Here is a 15640-nt window from a genome sequence, read left to right on the forward strand (position 1 = left end):
TATATACATAGAACTATTTAGAACAGGTGCCTTTCCTCCCAACAGCCCCCCCCCCCCCCCCCCCCCCCTTCTTTTAATCACTGGACCAGCAGAGGGCACCTCTGGAGCGTGGCGTGGGCCGACACTAGGACATCTCCATTACTTAGCTTTCAACATCTATTGCTGTGCACCAGATCTTACTTTGTGCTTCCTTTAAGGAAAATAAAAAAAGATCATCTTCATCAGAAAACTGTACATAGATGGAACCAAAGATCTTTCCTTTTTAGTGCGACCATTCAATTCAAAATTGAGGCCACATAAATATACAAACACAAGTAACTGCATTATTTTATGGATCAAAATATAGGCTAATATGAGATTTTAAGGAAACTGGGCAAGACAAACAAATATTATCATTTCTTGATCTGAAAGATCAGGCAACACACACAGGTCAACATCTTTGTTCTAGTACTCAAAAGCCTCTAAAAAGAGAAAGTGCCACCTTTGGTATTTCATACCAATGAGAAATCAAATACCATGACTTGGGCTGATCCTAAAAATAGCTACCAGTTCCATAGATGTCAGCATCACACCTTATCAAACACCTACCAGTTCCATTGATAATATCCTAGTATATGCTGGTCATTTGGAGATTACACAGAATTCTTCTCGGGAAATATGTACTCTAGAATATTTTATCTATACTACTAATTTAGGGAGAGGAAATGATCTTTGTAGCACCTTTTTGGCACAGCGCCGCGCTGTAAACAAATTTTCTCATTTCATAGGTCCCACTTTTTCCTATAAAAGGGTAGAATATCAATTACATTAATATGAGGTAGCCATTTAATCCTATCTCTGCTATTCCACTACAAAGTAAATATCGTTCTAAGATTGTTCAAGTTATAACAGTTGCATCTTCTACCACTAGGATACATCTCGAGCTTAAAATTTTGAGAACAATATCCAACAAAATAGAAAAGAAAAAAATCCTTGCCACTTTGAACAAACGATCGTACGAATGAGTAATTAATTCCTCATTTGAAATCAGAAATGCATCATAGAAGTTCTTTCTTTTTCCTTTTTTCAGTTTTCTCTAGACATTTTTTCGAGACTCTAAAAATACTAGCACACTTAGCAAAAAGGCATTATCATTAACCACAAAGCAGAGTCAATCAAACTTCTTTAGCCTCATTCGATACTCTAATCTAGCTTCTGAATGAATTCATTCCAGTATCAAACCTTCACTTACTGAAAACTTAAAGTAAGTACAGATGCACATATATATTTGAGAAAACTTAAGAATCCCAAAAACCAAACAAACCTGATAAATAACTAGCATAGAAATGTCACACTTGGATTTTTCAAACCTGAATTAAACTTGTAAAGTTTCTTTATTTTTTCCATAACTACAATGTGACCATCTGGCACGCACCTCGACTAATTTCACGGAATACATGTTACTTCCACGGAATACATGTTACCTCCTGCCGGCACAGCACAGATACTGGGGTAACTCTTGCTTGGACAAATTAGAAGAAATCACCTACTCCCTCCGTTTTAATTTTATCTATCGTAATGTCTAAAAATAGATATCTCAAATTATTTGTCGTTATTTGTCGTTTTAGAAGAGTCTAAGACAAAATCAATTTTTTTTTTCCATTTCACCCTTATTAGTTACTGTTCTTGAAGGCTACAAAGACCTCAATTATGGGGTTATTTTATGATTATTCAAATACTATTGAAGGATAAAATAATTAAAAACTTCTCCTAATTAATGTTTCTTAAGAGACGTGTAAAAGAAAATCATGAGACGGAGGGAGTAGTTTTTTCGTATCCACTGAAATTTGAACCTGAGACCTCAACTAAAAGGTCTCAGGTAATTAGAACTTCTAGGAAATCTTGACACCCTAATTTATCAGAAATGAAAAGGATGGGTATTTTCTGTAACTCCCTAAAAAAAAAATGCATGACAAAAATTGTAGTTAATACTCAAAATTCTGAAACAACAGAGACAGACAAATCAAGAATGCAAAAACAGAGTTATGACCTACATAGCTCATATTATTCTGTAAGAAATAAGAAATAATTTCATCTTCCATTTTGGTTTGCGACTTGTGGCCATTGCTTTTGAAGTTGTTGATCAAAGTACAGATTGGCGATGTGTTCGAAGAAAGAATAAGGTGACACAGAGGATTAAAACTTACATGTATAGTTTTGTAGATATATATGTGTGTGTAGTGTCTAACCAAAAATAACAAACGACATAAATGGTCCCTTTTAAACGTGAGAGTAGGTTTAAAATAGTCCCTTAACTATGCACTTAACAGTTTTGATTCTCGAAGTTTGCCACAAGTTAACAAAAGTGGTTCCTTAACTATGAGGGTTGGTTAAAAATAGTCTCTTACATATGCACTTAACAATTTTGATCCTTTAAGTTCGCCAAAAGTTTAACACTCCGATAAAATATTCATCGAACTTTGTTTGTTAGATTTGATTAGAACTATGGAAAAAAAGAAAATAATTAGCGAGAATTCATATTTAGAGGTACACATTACTAAAGAAAAGACTAAATACCCCAGGACAAAACTGACCGACATTAGTCTGTTATAGGAAAAACCAACAGACTTGATACTGTCAGAAAATAGTGTCTGGGAACACAAAGATCGGTGGACTCTGTCGATTAAAATAGAGGGAGTCCATTGCCTAGGCAAAATATACACCGGACTTTAGAAATAAATTAGAAATAGCAGAAACTACAAAAGTTGTCATTACTAAAAACAAGTGAAATGGAAACCGATGGATAAAATTGAGGGACACCATTTTTTTAATATTTTTTTGTTATTTTTATGAAAATCAACAGACATCTGTCAGTTATTTTCAAGGAAAAATGCGTGGAAACTATTTTTTTTTTTAAAGAATCACTACAATGGAAGTATTTATTTTTATAATGGATTTTCGATAAAAACGAGTCTAGTGTATTTACTTAGCCGACGGACTCCCTCGTTTTTAATCGACATAGTCCGTAGGTCTTTGTGTTTCGAGACACTATTTTCTGACATTATCAAGTTTGTAGGTCTTTCCCTATAACCAACTGACGTCCATCGATTTTGTCCCGAGGTATTTGTCCGTTTCTTAATAATGTGTACCTCTGATATGAGTTCTCACTAAAAAAAAAAATCATAGTTTTCATCAAATCTAACAAACGGAATTCAACAAATATTTTATCGGAGGCTAAAGGTGTTAACTTTTGGCGAACTTAAAGGACCAAACTGTTAAGTGCATAATGAAGGGACTATTTTAACCAACCCTCCTAGTTAAGGGATAATTTTTATTAACTTGTGACAAACTTAAAGTCCCAAAGCTGTTAAGTGCGTAGTTAAGAGATTATTTTGAACCTACTCTTATAATTAAGGCAACATTTCTATCATTTTCCCAATAAAATAGTAAGCAAACCAGTCCACGAGTGTGTGTCCACTTTAAGCAGTATTATGGCTATGTGTTCGAAGAAAGAATAACAGGGTGATATAGAGGATTACAAGTTTAATTTGTCGATATCTCTATATATGTAGTGTCTTACCAAAAATAACACTGGTAATAAAAGAGTGAACAAATCAGTCCACGGGGGTGTATCCACTTTAGCGAGAGATCTCAGGTTTGATCTTTAGAAATAAAGAAATTTGACTATAAATTTTAGGAATGAGAAATTTAATAGGAAAGTTCATCACTTTAATTACTTTATGCAAGATGAATCTAGATTAGTCGGATCAATAAATCCACGTGTATCTTTGTTCAAAGTAATAAATTAATGTGAATTTGAATTAGTTAGATTAGTGAATTGGGGTGAATCAAAATTAGACGGACGAATGAATCCATATATAAATTTGAATTAATGGGATTCAGTGAATTTCAAATCCAAGGTGATTATATTTACAAGAAAACCAATCAATCCCTTAGTAGGGATTGTTTGTTCCGGGATTATAAATTTGGGATTATATATAATTGTTGGACTAATTTATTCGATCTGGTAGGTGGGACAAAATAATTTCGAGTTTAATGCAATAAGGTGGGATATTCAGGATCAACGTTGACATAAATTTATATTGTGTTTGATTGACGATATAAATTTATTCATGGGATAAATTTATAATGTCAACCAAACACAATTTAAATGTAATCCAAACTTAATCTTGAGATATCCCACCTTATCCAACATATGAAAAATAAATTTCTGATAAAAGAATGAATCAGTCCACGAGGGTGTGTCCACCTTAACGAGAGATCTCGTATTTGATCTTCAGAAATAATCAAATTCGAGTATAATTTCTAGGAATGAGAACTTTCGATAAGAAAGTTTATCACTTTAACAGTTTTACGCGTCGTGAATCTAGATTAATCAGACTAGTAAATCGACGTGATTTTGCATTATTCAAATCAATAAATTAGCGTGAATTTGAATGGTCACGTCAATAGCGGCAAGTGGATCATTGATGGCGATGTGTTCGAAGAAAGAATAAGATGACATTGAGGATTGCAAGTTTAGTTTGTACATATATATCTAGTGTTTTACCAAAAATTAACACTCTGATAAAAGAGTGAACAAATCAATCCATGAGGGTGTGATGAGAGATTTCGATCCTGTTTGATATTTAAAAAGAAGAAAATTTGAGTATAATTTTTAGGAATTAGAAATTTTGAAAGGAAAATTTATCACTTTAATGATTTTACGCGACGTGAATCTAGATTAATTAGATCAGTAAATCGACATGTATCTGAATTATTCAAACTAATAAATTAGCGCGAATTTGAATTAGTCTAGTCAATGAAATCACCAGCGGGGTTGTTCTACATTTTCTTTGTGTTGAAGTGGAGTGCTTTAGGGAGGACATTTATGTCACGCCCCGAACCATGGCCTGGACGTAACACGGCACTCGGTGCCTGACTGCATGTGACCGAGCGAACCACATGGCTTGCTGAATCATCATGATACATAACATAAGCGGAATATAACGTGAATGCATGATGAGCCTTTATAAAACGCAGTAAGTCATAATACTTAATAAAAATACTTGTTTAAACATGAGTGCGGAAATAATCATGAATAAGCCAAAATGGCTATACGACTCCGAATGTCTAACATGACATAACTGACTTGTCTAGTCTATGAAACCTCTACCGTGAGTCTGACTGGGAAACTGTCACGCCCCGAACCATGGCCTGGACGTAACACGACACTCGGTGCCTGACTGCATGTGACCGAGCGAACCACATGGCTTGCTGAATTATCATGATACATGACATAAGCGGAATATAACGTGAATGCATGATGAGCCTTTATAAAATATGATAAGTCATAATACTTAATAGAATACTTGTTTAAACATGAGTGAGCCAAAATGGCTATACGACTCCAAATGTCTGACATGACATAACTGACTTGTCTAGTCTATGAAACCTCTATCATGAGTCTGACTGGAAAACATACTTACTGGGACAAGGCCCCCAGCATACCTTTAGATGCCAAACTAAATAAAGAAATACAATGTCTAAACCCCGAATGAGATGGGGCTCACCAATAAGCTGGTACGTGCAAATCCTAATGAGCAGAAGCGTCGTCCTGTAAATCCGTACCTGCATCGTGAAATGCAGGCCCCCGGGCAATAAAAGGGGACGTCAGCACATTGAATGTACTGGTATGTAAAGTAACCGAAAGAAACAACATGGGACATGGAATAACATGATAAGAACTGAAACTGAAAATTTGGACATGAACATGAGCATGAGCATGAGTACATATATATATATATATATATATATATATATATATAACATGAGTAAAACATGATAAGTAGGGAGAGCATTTCATAAACCGACACATGATATCACCACGTGGATACGTGGAGTCTGGTACCTCGCCGGACCAGCAGAGCCCTCATACCTTGCCAGGGTATAAGGTGGTAACGTGCCTGATGGATCCATTCAGTGTAAAATTAAGGTATCGTCCTAACTGGGCGGAGCGATCCTTGTCCTATGGTGGCTACATAGTTTCAGGCTATCTGAGCCTTCTCGGTAATTCGTGCAACTCCCAAAAACATGAACATGACATAGTTGGCTAAGAAGCCCATGACTTTCGTGAATTTACTTGTACTTGTCTTGTAATCATGATTTCACAAAATAACTTGTAAACATGGTTTCATGAAATAGCTTGTAAACATGGTTTCATGAAATAGCTTGTATACATATTCTTGATTCATGAGTAATAACAATAGTTCATAATCATATATATGTAATTGACTTGAAAACATGCTTGTAACTTGCAAAATAAAATCATTAAGTTTCATATGAACATAATGAGAACACATGAGGAAGAATTCATGATTCATGGATTAAGCTAGGGTTCCTAATAACCGTAATGGAAGATTAGGAATACAACAACGAATATAGATACAAAATTCATGTACATAAATACATAAATACGGGCTACCAATATGTTGGGTTTAATGCCCTAAGATTTGAACTTCATGAATATCAAGGAAACGAAGCATGGGGAAGAACATAGAGATTCCCACATGTGGATGGAAGTTCTACATACCTTAATTGCTCCAAAACTTGAATTAAAGACTTGAATTTTGGAGAAGGTTTCCTAAATCGTGATTCTTGAATCTTGAGATGGGTTTTCTTGAAAACCCTAGATTAGGAATGATGATTTCTTGTTTAGATTACAAGGATATATGTTAGAATTGAGTTGGAATAATTAGAATGGACTTACCTTGGTGTTCTTGATGTTAGAAGAGAGTAGGAGGTCGTTCTAGGGTTTGAAGGAATGAAAAATAATGAGTTGAACTGGTATGGATGAATATATACTGTCCTGTGAAATTGCAATTTACGACCTGAACAGTGCTGGTCGTATTTTCAGTTTACGGGTCGTAAACTGCAATACGGGTCGTATTTTGCAATACGGACTGCACTGCGTCTCTTCAGTAAAATGGCCATACTCTTTGCAAAGATGTCCGTTTGACCCCCATAATATACCGTTGGAAAGGTATTTCAAAGCTCTACAACTTTCATCAAGGAAGTTTTCCCAAATTCCAAATACGTTTTGAAATACGGGCCGTAAAGTGATATACGGTCCGTATTTTACCATATGACCTCAAAATGTCAAATTCCAGAATGTTCAGAAATTCTTGGTTTCAGTTTACGGGCACTGTTCATGGTCGTAAATTGAAATACGACCACTGTTCATGGGCGTAAACCACCATATCACAACTGAACAGAAAAATTTCAATTCCCACATTCTTTATCTGATTTTCTAAGTCTAGGATCGTGGTCAAAACTTTCGTTAAAGGTACGGGGTGTTACAGAAACATACTTACTGGGACAAGGCCCCCAGCATACCTTTCGATGCAAAACTAAATAAAGCAGGACAATGTCTAAACCCCGAATGAGATGGGGCTCACCAATAAGCTGGTATGTGCAAATCCTAATGAGCAGAAGCGTCGTCCTGTAAATCCGTACCTGCATCGTGAAATGCAGGCCCCCGGGCAATAAAAAGGGGACGTCAGCACATTGAACGTACTGGTATGTAAAGAAACCGAAAGAAACAACATGGAACATGGAATAACATGATAAGAACTGAAACTAAAAACCTGGACATGAACAGGAGCATGAGTACATATATATATATATATATATATATTGCATAAACCGACATGTGATATCACCACGTGGATACGTGGAGTCTGGTACCTCGCCAGACCAGCAGAGCCCTTATACCTTGCCAGGGTATAAGGTGATAACGTGCCTGATGGATCCATTCAGTGTAAAATTAAGGTATCGTCCTAACTGGGCGGAGCGATCCTTGTCCTATGGTGGCTACATAGTTTCAGGCTATCTGAGCCTTCTCGGTAATTCGTGCAACTCCCAAAAACATGAGCATAATATAGTTGGCTAAGAAGCCCATGACTTTCGTGAAATAATCTTGTACTTGTCTTGTAATCATGTTTCACGAAATAACTTGTAAACATGGTTTCATGAAATAGCTTGTAAACATATTCTTGATTCATGAGTAATAACAATAGTTCATAATCATATATATGTAGTTGACTTGAAAACATGCTTGTAACTTGCAAAATAAAATCATAAAGTTTCATATGAACATAATGAGAACATATGAGGAAGAACTCATGATTCATGGATTAAGCTAGGGTTCCTACTAACCGTAATGGAAGATTAGGAATACAACAACGAATATAGATACAAAATTCCTGTACATAAATACATAACTACGGGCTACCAATATGTTGGGTTTAATGCCCTAGGATTTGAACTTCATGAATATCAAGAAACGGAGCATGGGGAAGAACGTAAAGATTCCCACATGTGGATAGCGCCTACATACCTTAACTTCCTGCTTTTTTAGCGTATCACAATGTCCTTCAATCCCTTCAACTTTAATCTATAGCAATACAGGTCATAGGGACTCTATATTAGCAACAATAACCATGCTTTGTTCATCTAAGCATTTTATCAAACACTTGGTGGGCATGAAGCTCCACAACCTTCATTAATGGTGTTTTCTTCACCCAATCCCCACTCTATTACTTCTAGCTGATTCTACAATCTCAATTAGGTGTAATTAACATCATTCTTCATCACCCACATGAATACAACAATCCCAAGTCAACAATCCAAAACTCAAGCATAGTTCATATAATTCTCTTATCAAACCCATTTACTATTCTCCCAAGAATTCATCAATTCACAACTATAAATGATTAGGGAGTAGAAACATTACCTTTTTGAAGTCCAATCCTCTTGAATTCGGGTTCTAGGGTTTTCACATCCAACAAAAATGTTCCAATCCTAACTCTATGGATTAGAAGAGTTTACTCAAGTTAGAAAGAGATTAGGGACTTAAATTCAACCTAGAATCATGATAAAAACTTACCTTGGAAGATCTTGAGGTTTGGGACTTGTTCTCTATGAGTTTAGAGAGAATTTTCGTGAATGGGGTGTTGGGGAAATAAACCCCAACCCCAAATATAACAAAAAAACGCGTAAACCCGACTTTTGACCCGAAATCAACCTGTTTCGCGATGGTTCTGCGATGCGAGTGCATCGCGCAACATTCTGCAGCTAAAAACTCAAAGTTGCGCGATCAGTCCGCAAAGCGGGACCAACGCGCGCTCTCTCACGCGCCCTTACGCGCCCCGAGAAGCGACGGGTGTCGGTTCTGCACAACGTTCGGTAAAATAGGCATAACCTCTTGTACACAGCTCTGTTCAAGACCCATAATATACCGTTGGAAAGCTATTTCAAAGGGATACAACTTTCATCAGGGAAGTTTTCCCAAATTACAAAGTTATAATGGCGTGTTGGCCCCTCCAAGTCAGATCATCCGAAAATGTTTCCTTAAATCGTCCTTTTGGATGGCTTATGCCCATATTTGACTTATGGGTCATTCTTGAAACTTACTTAACACTTCATTACCAATATAAGGGACATTATAACTATTCTCCAAAATGTCATTAAGCCATCATTAATTCGATACTCGTAATTCTTGCCCGACACACAACATATACCTTGCTTTCCTTAACAACTTTCGTCTCCTACCTCAAATGTCTTTGAAATCTCATTTAGAATCATTAAATATTACTTCTTACTCGTCAACATGTCGTATACGTCATACCCTTCGTGGGTCTATTCGCGGTACGCTAACGGGGAAATTTCCAAGGTGTAACAATTTATGAGATTTTTCTTTTTGGATGAACCATCTTTTTCTCACTCCAAAAATGTGCAATTGGGTTCCGCTTCTTTTACTAGTTCTAATTTAGTCCCTCTTGTATGTATGGCAAATCTCATCTCATCGCCTTACTTTTTTTTCTTTTTCGTACGCGATGTTCAATACTTATTTTGAAGTCCGGTTAATTTAAATTCACAAGTAAATAACTTGTTATTAAAAGCGACTTTATTCATATAGTTCAAATAAGAAACCTCTAGTCACCCCTCACCTTATATATGAGAATAGGTAGTATGATTCAATTTTCTATGCTAACAACAATAAAAATATATCCAGTATAATCTCACCAGGTGAAATTTGAGGAGGGTAGTGTACTCAACCTTCCCTTACCTTGTGAAGGTAGGGAGCCTGTTACGATAGACCCTCGGCTCAAGAAGATGCAAAGACATTTTTATGCTAACACTCTTCAATAATTCTTTGATGCGCGTTCACTACAGTAAAAAAAAGATTATGTTAAAGCTTATATTATTGTATGTTTTGTATATTATTGAGTTATAGCTATCCCTTATGCATCCACCATCCATGATCCATGTACTTTGGACTAGACTATATAATAATTCCGCTCTAATCATGGGATCCATCATAAATTATTTTTTTATGTTAATTGTCAACACAGCTATTCATCTCCTTAAACTGAATTAAGACTAACAATGTGAGCAAACTCGCACAACCTGAGTTACCCATATATCTGATGAAGGAACATAAATAAAATGCAACTTTCAAGTTAAAAGCTACCATTCTATTTATACATCATCCAAAGACAATATGTAAATAAGAACCATAGGATACAACATGTACATTTTCTCCAATTAATGCATAAACCACAAAGGATCTCCATTGCTTTGAACACGCAAATTTGAGGGCCAAAGAGGAAACGTAATTAACATCAGTTAGGCAATTAACATTATCGAAGTCAAGTAAGTTAATCTTGTGTCGTCTTAAATACTCATTTATTTGTTCTACAACAACAAAAAACTCGTCCCACAATCAACAAAAGACCTTTGAGATACAGTTATTGCCCTTTTTTTTAATCTTGCTAGATATTATTGTTAATTATCTGATTATTCACCTGAAAATGTTGGCAACTTTTATAACTCCCTCATCTCTAATTTGATATGACAATATTTGATTAGATACGGAGTTTAAGATGTACCTATGATATTATTTCTTTTATTTTATAATCAAACACTTGAACAATTCTCACCAAGGGAGCGAAAGGTGGGAGCTCCCGAGGAGGGGTGAAAAAAACTAGTAAAAGAGATTGTAAATTTTCAAACTAATATAATCAAATTCCAACACAACTATGATGCTGTGTTACAATATCAAAACACTAAAACCTCTATACATTGTAAATTCCTGCAAATATTAAGTGCTTGATTTTGAAATATAAAGGTTTGACTTGTATCCAACTAAACAGAGACTAAAATAGATTCGTTGGACTAATCAAAAAACAAATCGCAAAAAATTCATCTATCATGTCATTTTCAAGAACGTTTAATCCTAGATTTTTGAATTAGCTGCAGTTATTTCACCACAATCTCATCCAGTCTCACTTCACTAGTTTACTTGCATAAGGAAAAAAATAGGGAAGGGAGACTGCACAAACAAAGAAAAATTACAAAGCAAGCAGAAAATAAGATTCAAACCTACTAAATCATGCTTTTATTTATGAACATGGAGTTCAAATAGTTCTACATATTTAACCTACTGATACAGTTTGCTACTCTATACACCGTATACAATAGAAGCCAGCACTGGATCTGCAAATGGAGTCATATCTAGGACACGACGACAGAGCAATACACTACAAGATGCTGCAAATGAACCAACCAGGCAAGGAACACGTAATGGCATGAGAGTTCGTGAAGTAATAGGTGCCTGCTGCATTGGCTCATCAGCGACAAAGCAGAGGTCATTCTAGTGAAACCCGAGAGAGGTTGAGGTTTACCACTATATACAACAGATTCTTATTTGCCAAAACCAAATATGTGATCTGTGAATAGGTCTTCCAAATCAAAGATGTCGTCTTCCTCGCTGCTCGGATTCGAACCTTGAAAAGTTCCACCACCACTAGTGCCGGGAATAAATGGCAATTGCATAGTAGGATTTGAACAGGGATGAATTCCACCGCCACTAGTTCCAGGAATTGATGGCAATTGCAAGGAATCGACACGAAAACCTCCCTCGGGAGCTCCCATGGTGCTCTCAAAACTATTCTTAGCACCACTGCCAGAAGCTATACAATCATGGATTCCCATCTGATCAACAATTGCTAATGGCAAACTTGCAGTGTTAGCCGTAGGACCTCCTTGTGTGGATCCAACCAACTGATTGGTCATTAGCTCTTCTAAGGACCCAACTTTAATGACCGGATGAGTGTACATTCTGGTGCCACCAGCAACTGCTCCTGAGGTGTCCTCTGCCGGTTCAGTGATTAGGTCATCTATACTTTGCAGGAATGGTCCTTCAATAGCGCAGTTGGTAGCTAGCCCTGGTAAAGATATCATTCCTGCATCAAAAGCTTCAGTTACATACTCAGTGATTGGACCTTGTGAAGATTCAGTAGTATCAGCAGCATTCACGCTAGTGATATCATGAATGCTGCTTCTCCTCTTCGACCTGTCATTGTCATTTAACCGATTGAAGAACTTTTGGGCATGGCTTGCCACCTGTGTTGGTGTTCTAGATCTCACACAGTTCCTCGATATACCCCGCCAATCACCTTTACCATATTTCTCCAACCCTTGGAGAAACGACCTAATAAAGGAAAGAAGATTAAAAGAAGTTACTAGGCTTGGAATTTAATCTGAGAAGCAAATTGTAAGACAATATCTGCAGAAAACTAATACATTCTCTCAATCAGCACAATTCTTATGCATCTTTGAAATGCTACTCACGGTTGGTATGATTATATAGACATTTTTTACTTCCATCTACATCGAACAAATACATCTAAAAAGTTTGAATTACCAATTTTTGTGTTATTTTAGCAAACATTTATCACTAACCCGACCTGCAACCTAGCCAAAACCATAGAATATACGCAAGTAAGGTACAACTCATTGGATGTTAATTTGACAAATGTATAGAATCTCCTCACTCAGCACATCATTATTCCTTGTTGTAATAGCCCCTCTCTGTTTTGTTTTTCTTTTGAAATGGTACAATAGTCCCATTTCCATTCAACCACAGATCCATATTTCTATTATTTGTTTTTGGGCGATTCAAGCCGATGCTCAACCAAGAAAAGGAAAGGAGATATAAATATCGTATACTGGAAAAAAACTTCAATACATGAATATGCTCTAGTCTATTTGACCTGATCATTTATTACCATCATCTAACTGCCTTTTCGGTCTTCGCATGGGATTCAAAATTCACAAGGTGCTAAAAAGAAGAAACTAGAGGTTTTTAGTTATAAATGAACTAAGCTTGGAGGCGATAAACCGATATTGTTCACATCACCGTTTGTCAGCAACAAATTCACAAGTGTTTCCAACACGAGTTAGATTGAAGCCTTTAAAAGTCTGATGTATATAGTACCTTGTCCATATATAATACGTCACTCATCAGTTGGCTAGAAAAACAATTATACTGATGACGCAATCTCTTACGTTACATTACTGTTACCAAGTTGTATTGCTCTTCTATGAAAAAAGGCAAACTAACACAGAAAACAAAAAAGCACCGCCTTTAATTATTCTTGAGAAAAGAAAAGCTAAGAAGAAATTGCCAACCAAAGCAGAGGGGCTTTCTTCCATATTTTCCGACGCCAAATTTTCTGAGCAGCAGGTTCTTATTCAAAAGTTTCACACCAGATCAACTTAGATTCTACTATACATTTACACATACTATACAATCAGAAATGATTTTGGTTACAGATTAAAGAATAACACCGCTTCTGTCAAAGAAGAATTTTGTTGCAAAGAACTTGTTAAAGAAGCAACTTTTAAATCCTTACTGTAAACATAGAAACACATTATTGTAGAGATTAAATAATCATCAATTTAGTCAGATGTTATAAAGCCTCACCTGTGTTCTTCTGCAGTCCAAGGAATCCCTTTTCGCCGTTCTACCACTGCTCCCGATGATCTACTTCTACGGCTGGAATAAATTTGCATTTTCCCATATTTGGGTAGGGGGACTTTTCCCAATTCAATGTCGTTGACATCTTCAACAAGGTCATTATAATGCTGAGTAATTTCTTGAAGAGATTTCTGAGGAACTTCTGCTGCAATCTTCATCAGTAGATTGCTATCTCCAGAATAGATAGCCAGGGCGTTCTCAAATGCTTTGTCTTCCTCCTTAGTCCAGGAGGAGCTACTGCATGTTTGGTCGGAGCTCATTTTGTTGGATCTGCAGTGAAAGGTTTGTCAGAAAAGTGAGAACTTCTATATATGATTGTTTGTAACACCTTACACTTGGTTAATGGGAAACATGGAGGAAAGACTCCTACTTTTATAGCTACAATAGTGAGATATTAGTAAGGGGAAGGGGCAGGTGGCACAACAAGGGGAATGACCGACCCAAATGACTTTTGTTTCTAGGTGTTAAGTTGCACATACATCGAGGAAAACAACCAAATTGTCCACAGAAATATAAAACTTCAATGAGACCACTGGCTAACTACTCAAGATTAATACAGTAACAAATGAATTTGTGGGAAAAAAAGACTTTACTTTGGTGACTGTTGTTCCTGTATTTAGACACTTTTTATTTGTTTTGGAAGGTTCTCAACCATTTAAAGCAAAAGTAAATAGTAAATGTCCGATTAATGAACTATCTCTCAAAGGTAAAAGAGAATGCGGAAAGGGATATTATGAAAAGCTAAACAATAAGAATTTGACCTGATATTTCTGTATTAGAAATAAGAAGCTAACATATTATAAATCCTTTTTCAATCTTAAACCAACGACAGATGACAAATTTGAATATGATCAAATGCCAGGAAATTTTCTTAGTTTCCCAGCAATCTTGACCTTCGAAATAAAAAGGGTGATTTACAAGAATGACCTTAGAGGTGGCTGGTCGTGAACTTTTGACCTCACTTGCCCGGTAGGCAAAACTTCAAGTTCAACAAGTTTTCACTTTTGACTTGAAGGTATGGGCAAACGGGGGTCAAATGTTCCAGACCACCCATTTCCAAGGTCATTGGGTCAATTTCCTGAAAGAAAAAGTGCGAAAAGGATAAATTTAGAGGTCTAGAATAGTCTAGGTCTGGCATACAAGTCCTTAGTGGTTAGAATGACTTACCTCAGTTAGAATGTACACTCATCCAGTCAATAATGTTGCGTATGAGCTGGAAGAGCTATTGACCAAACAGTTGATTGGAGCCAGTCAAGTATGTCCTGTCGTTAACACTGCAAGTTTGCCATTATCAATTGCTGATCATATTGGAGTCCATGGTTGTACATCTTCTAGTAGCCGTGCTAAGAATAGTTTTGAGAGCACCATGGAAGCTCCCGAGGGAGGTTGTTGTGTGGATTCCTTGCAATTGCCATCAATTCCTGGCACTAGTGGCGGTGGAACTCATCCCATCTCAAATCCTACCATGCAATTACCATCTATTCCCGGCCTAGTGGTGGTGGAACTTATCCCGGTACAAACCCGAGCAGTGAGGAAGACAACATCTTTGATTTGGAATACCTATTCACATATCACATATTTGGTTTTGGCAAATGAGAATCTGTTGTTTATAGTGGTAAACCATAACCTCTCTCGGGTTTCACTAGGATGAGCCAATGCTGCAGGGGCCTTTTACTTCACGAACTCTCATGCCATTACGTGCTCCTTGGCCGGTTGGTTCATTTGCAGCATCTTCTAGTGTATTGTTCTGCTGTGGCAACCTTCTAGAATGGCTAT

General features: G+C 36.5%; 1 protein-coding gene across 1 annotated transcript; it reads right to left on the reverse strand.

Moving 5' to 3' along the window:
- Positions 1–11412: 11412 nt before the first annotated feature.
- LOC132600724 (uncharacterized) lies at positions 11413–15170 on the reverse strand. The gene is made up of 3 exons (XM_060314060.1): positions 15032–15170; positions 13811–14134; positions 11413–12535 (listed from the first exon to the last, which is right to left on the reverse strand). Exons 2-3 carry the CDS (start codon positions 14122–14124, stop codon positions 11746–11748), a joined length of 1104 nt encoding a protein of 367 aa, XP_060170043.1. The 5' UTR covers positions 14125–14134; positions 15032–15170; the 3' UTR covers positions 11413–11745.
- Positions 15171–15640: the final 470 nt, after the last annotated feature.

Source organism: Lycium barbarum, chromosome 6 (genome assembly GCF_019175385.1).
Source record: "Lycium barbarum isolate Lr01 chromosome 6, ASM1917538v2, whole genome shotgun sequence".
Lineage (NCBI taxonomy): Eukaryota > Viridiplantae > Streptophyta > Magnoliopsida > Solanales > Solanaceae > Lycium > Lycium barbarum.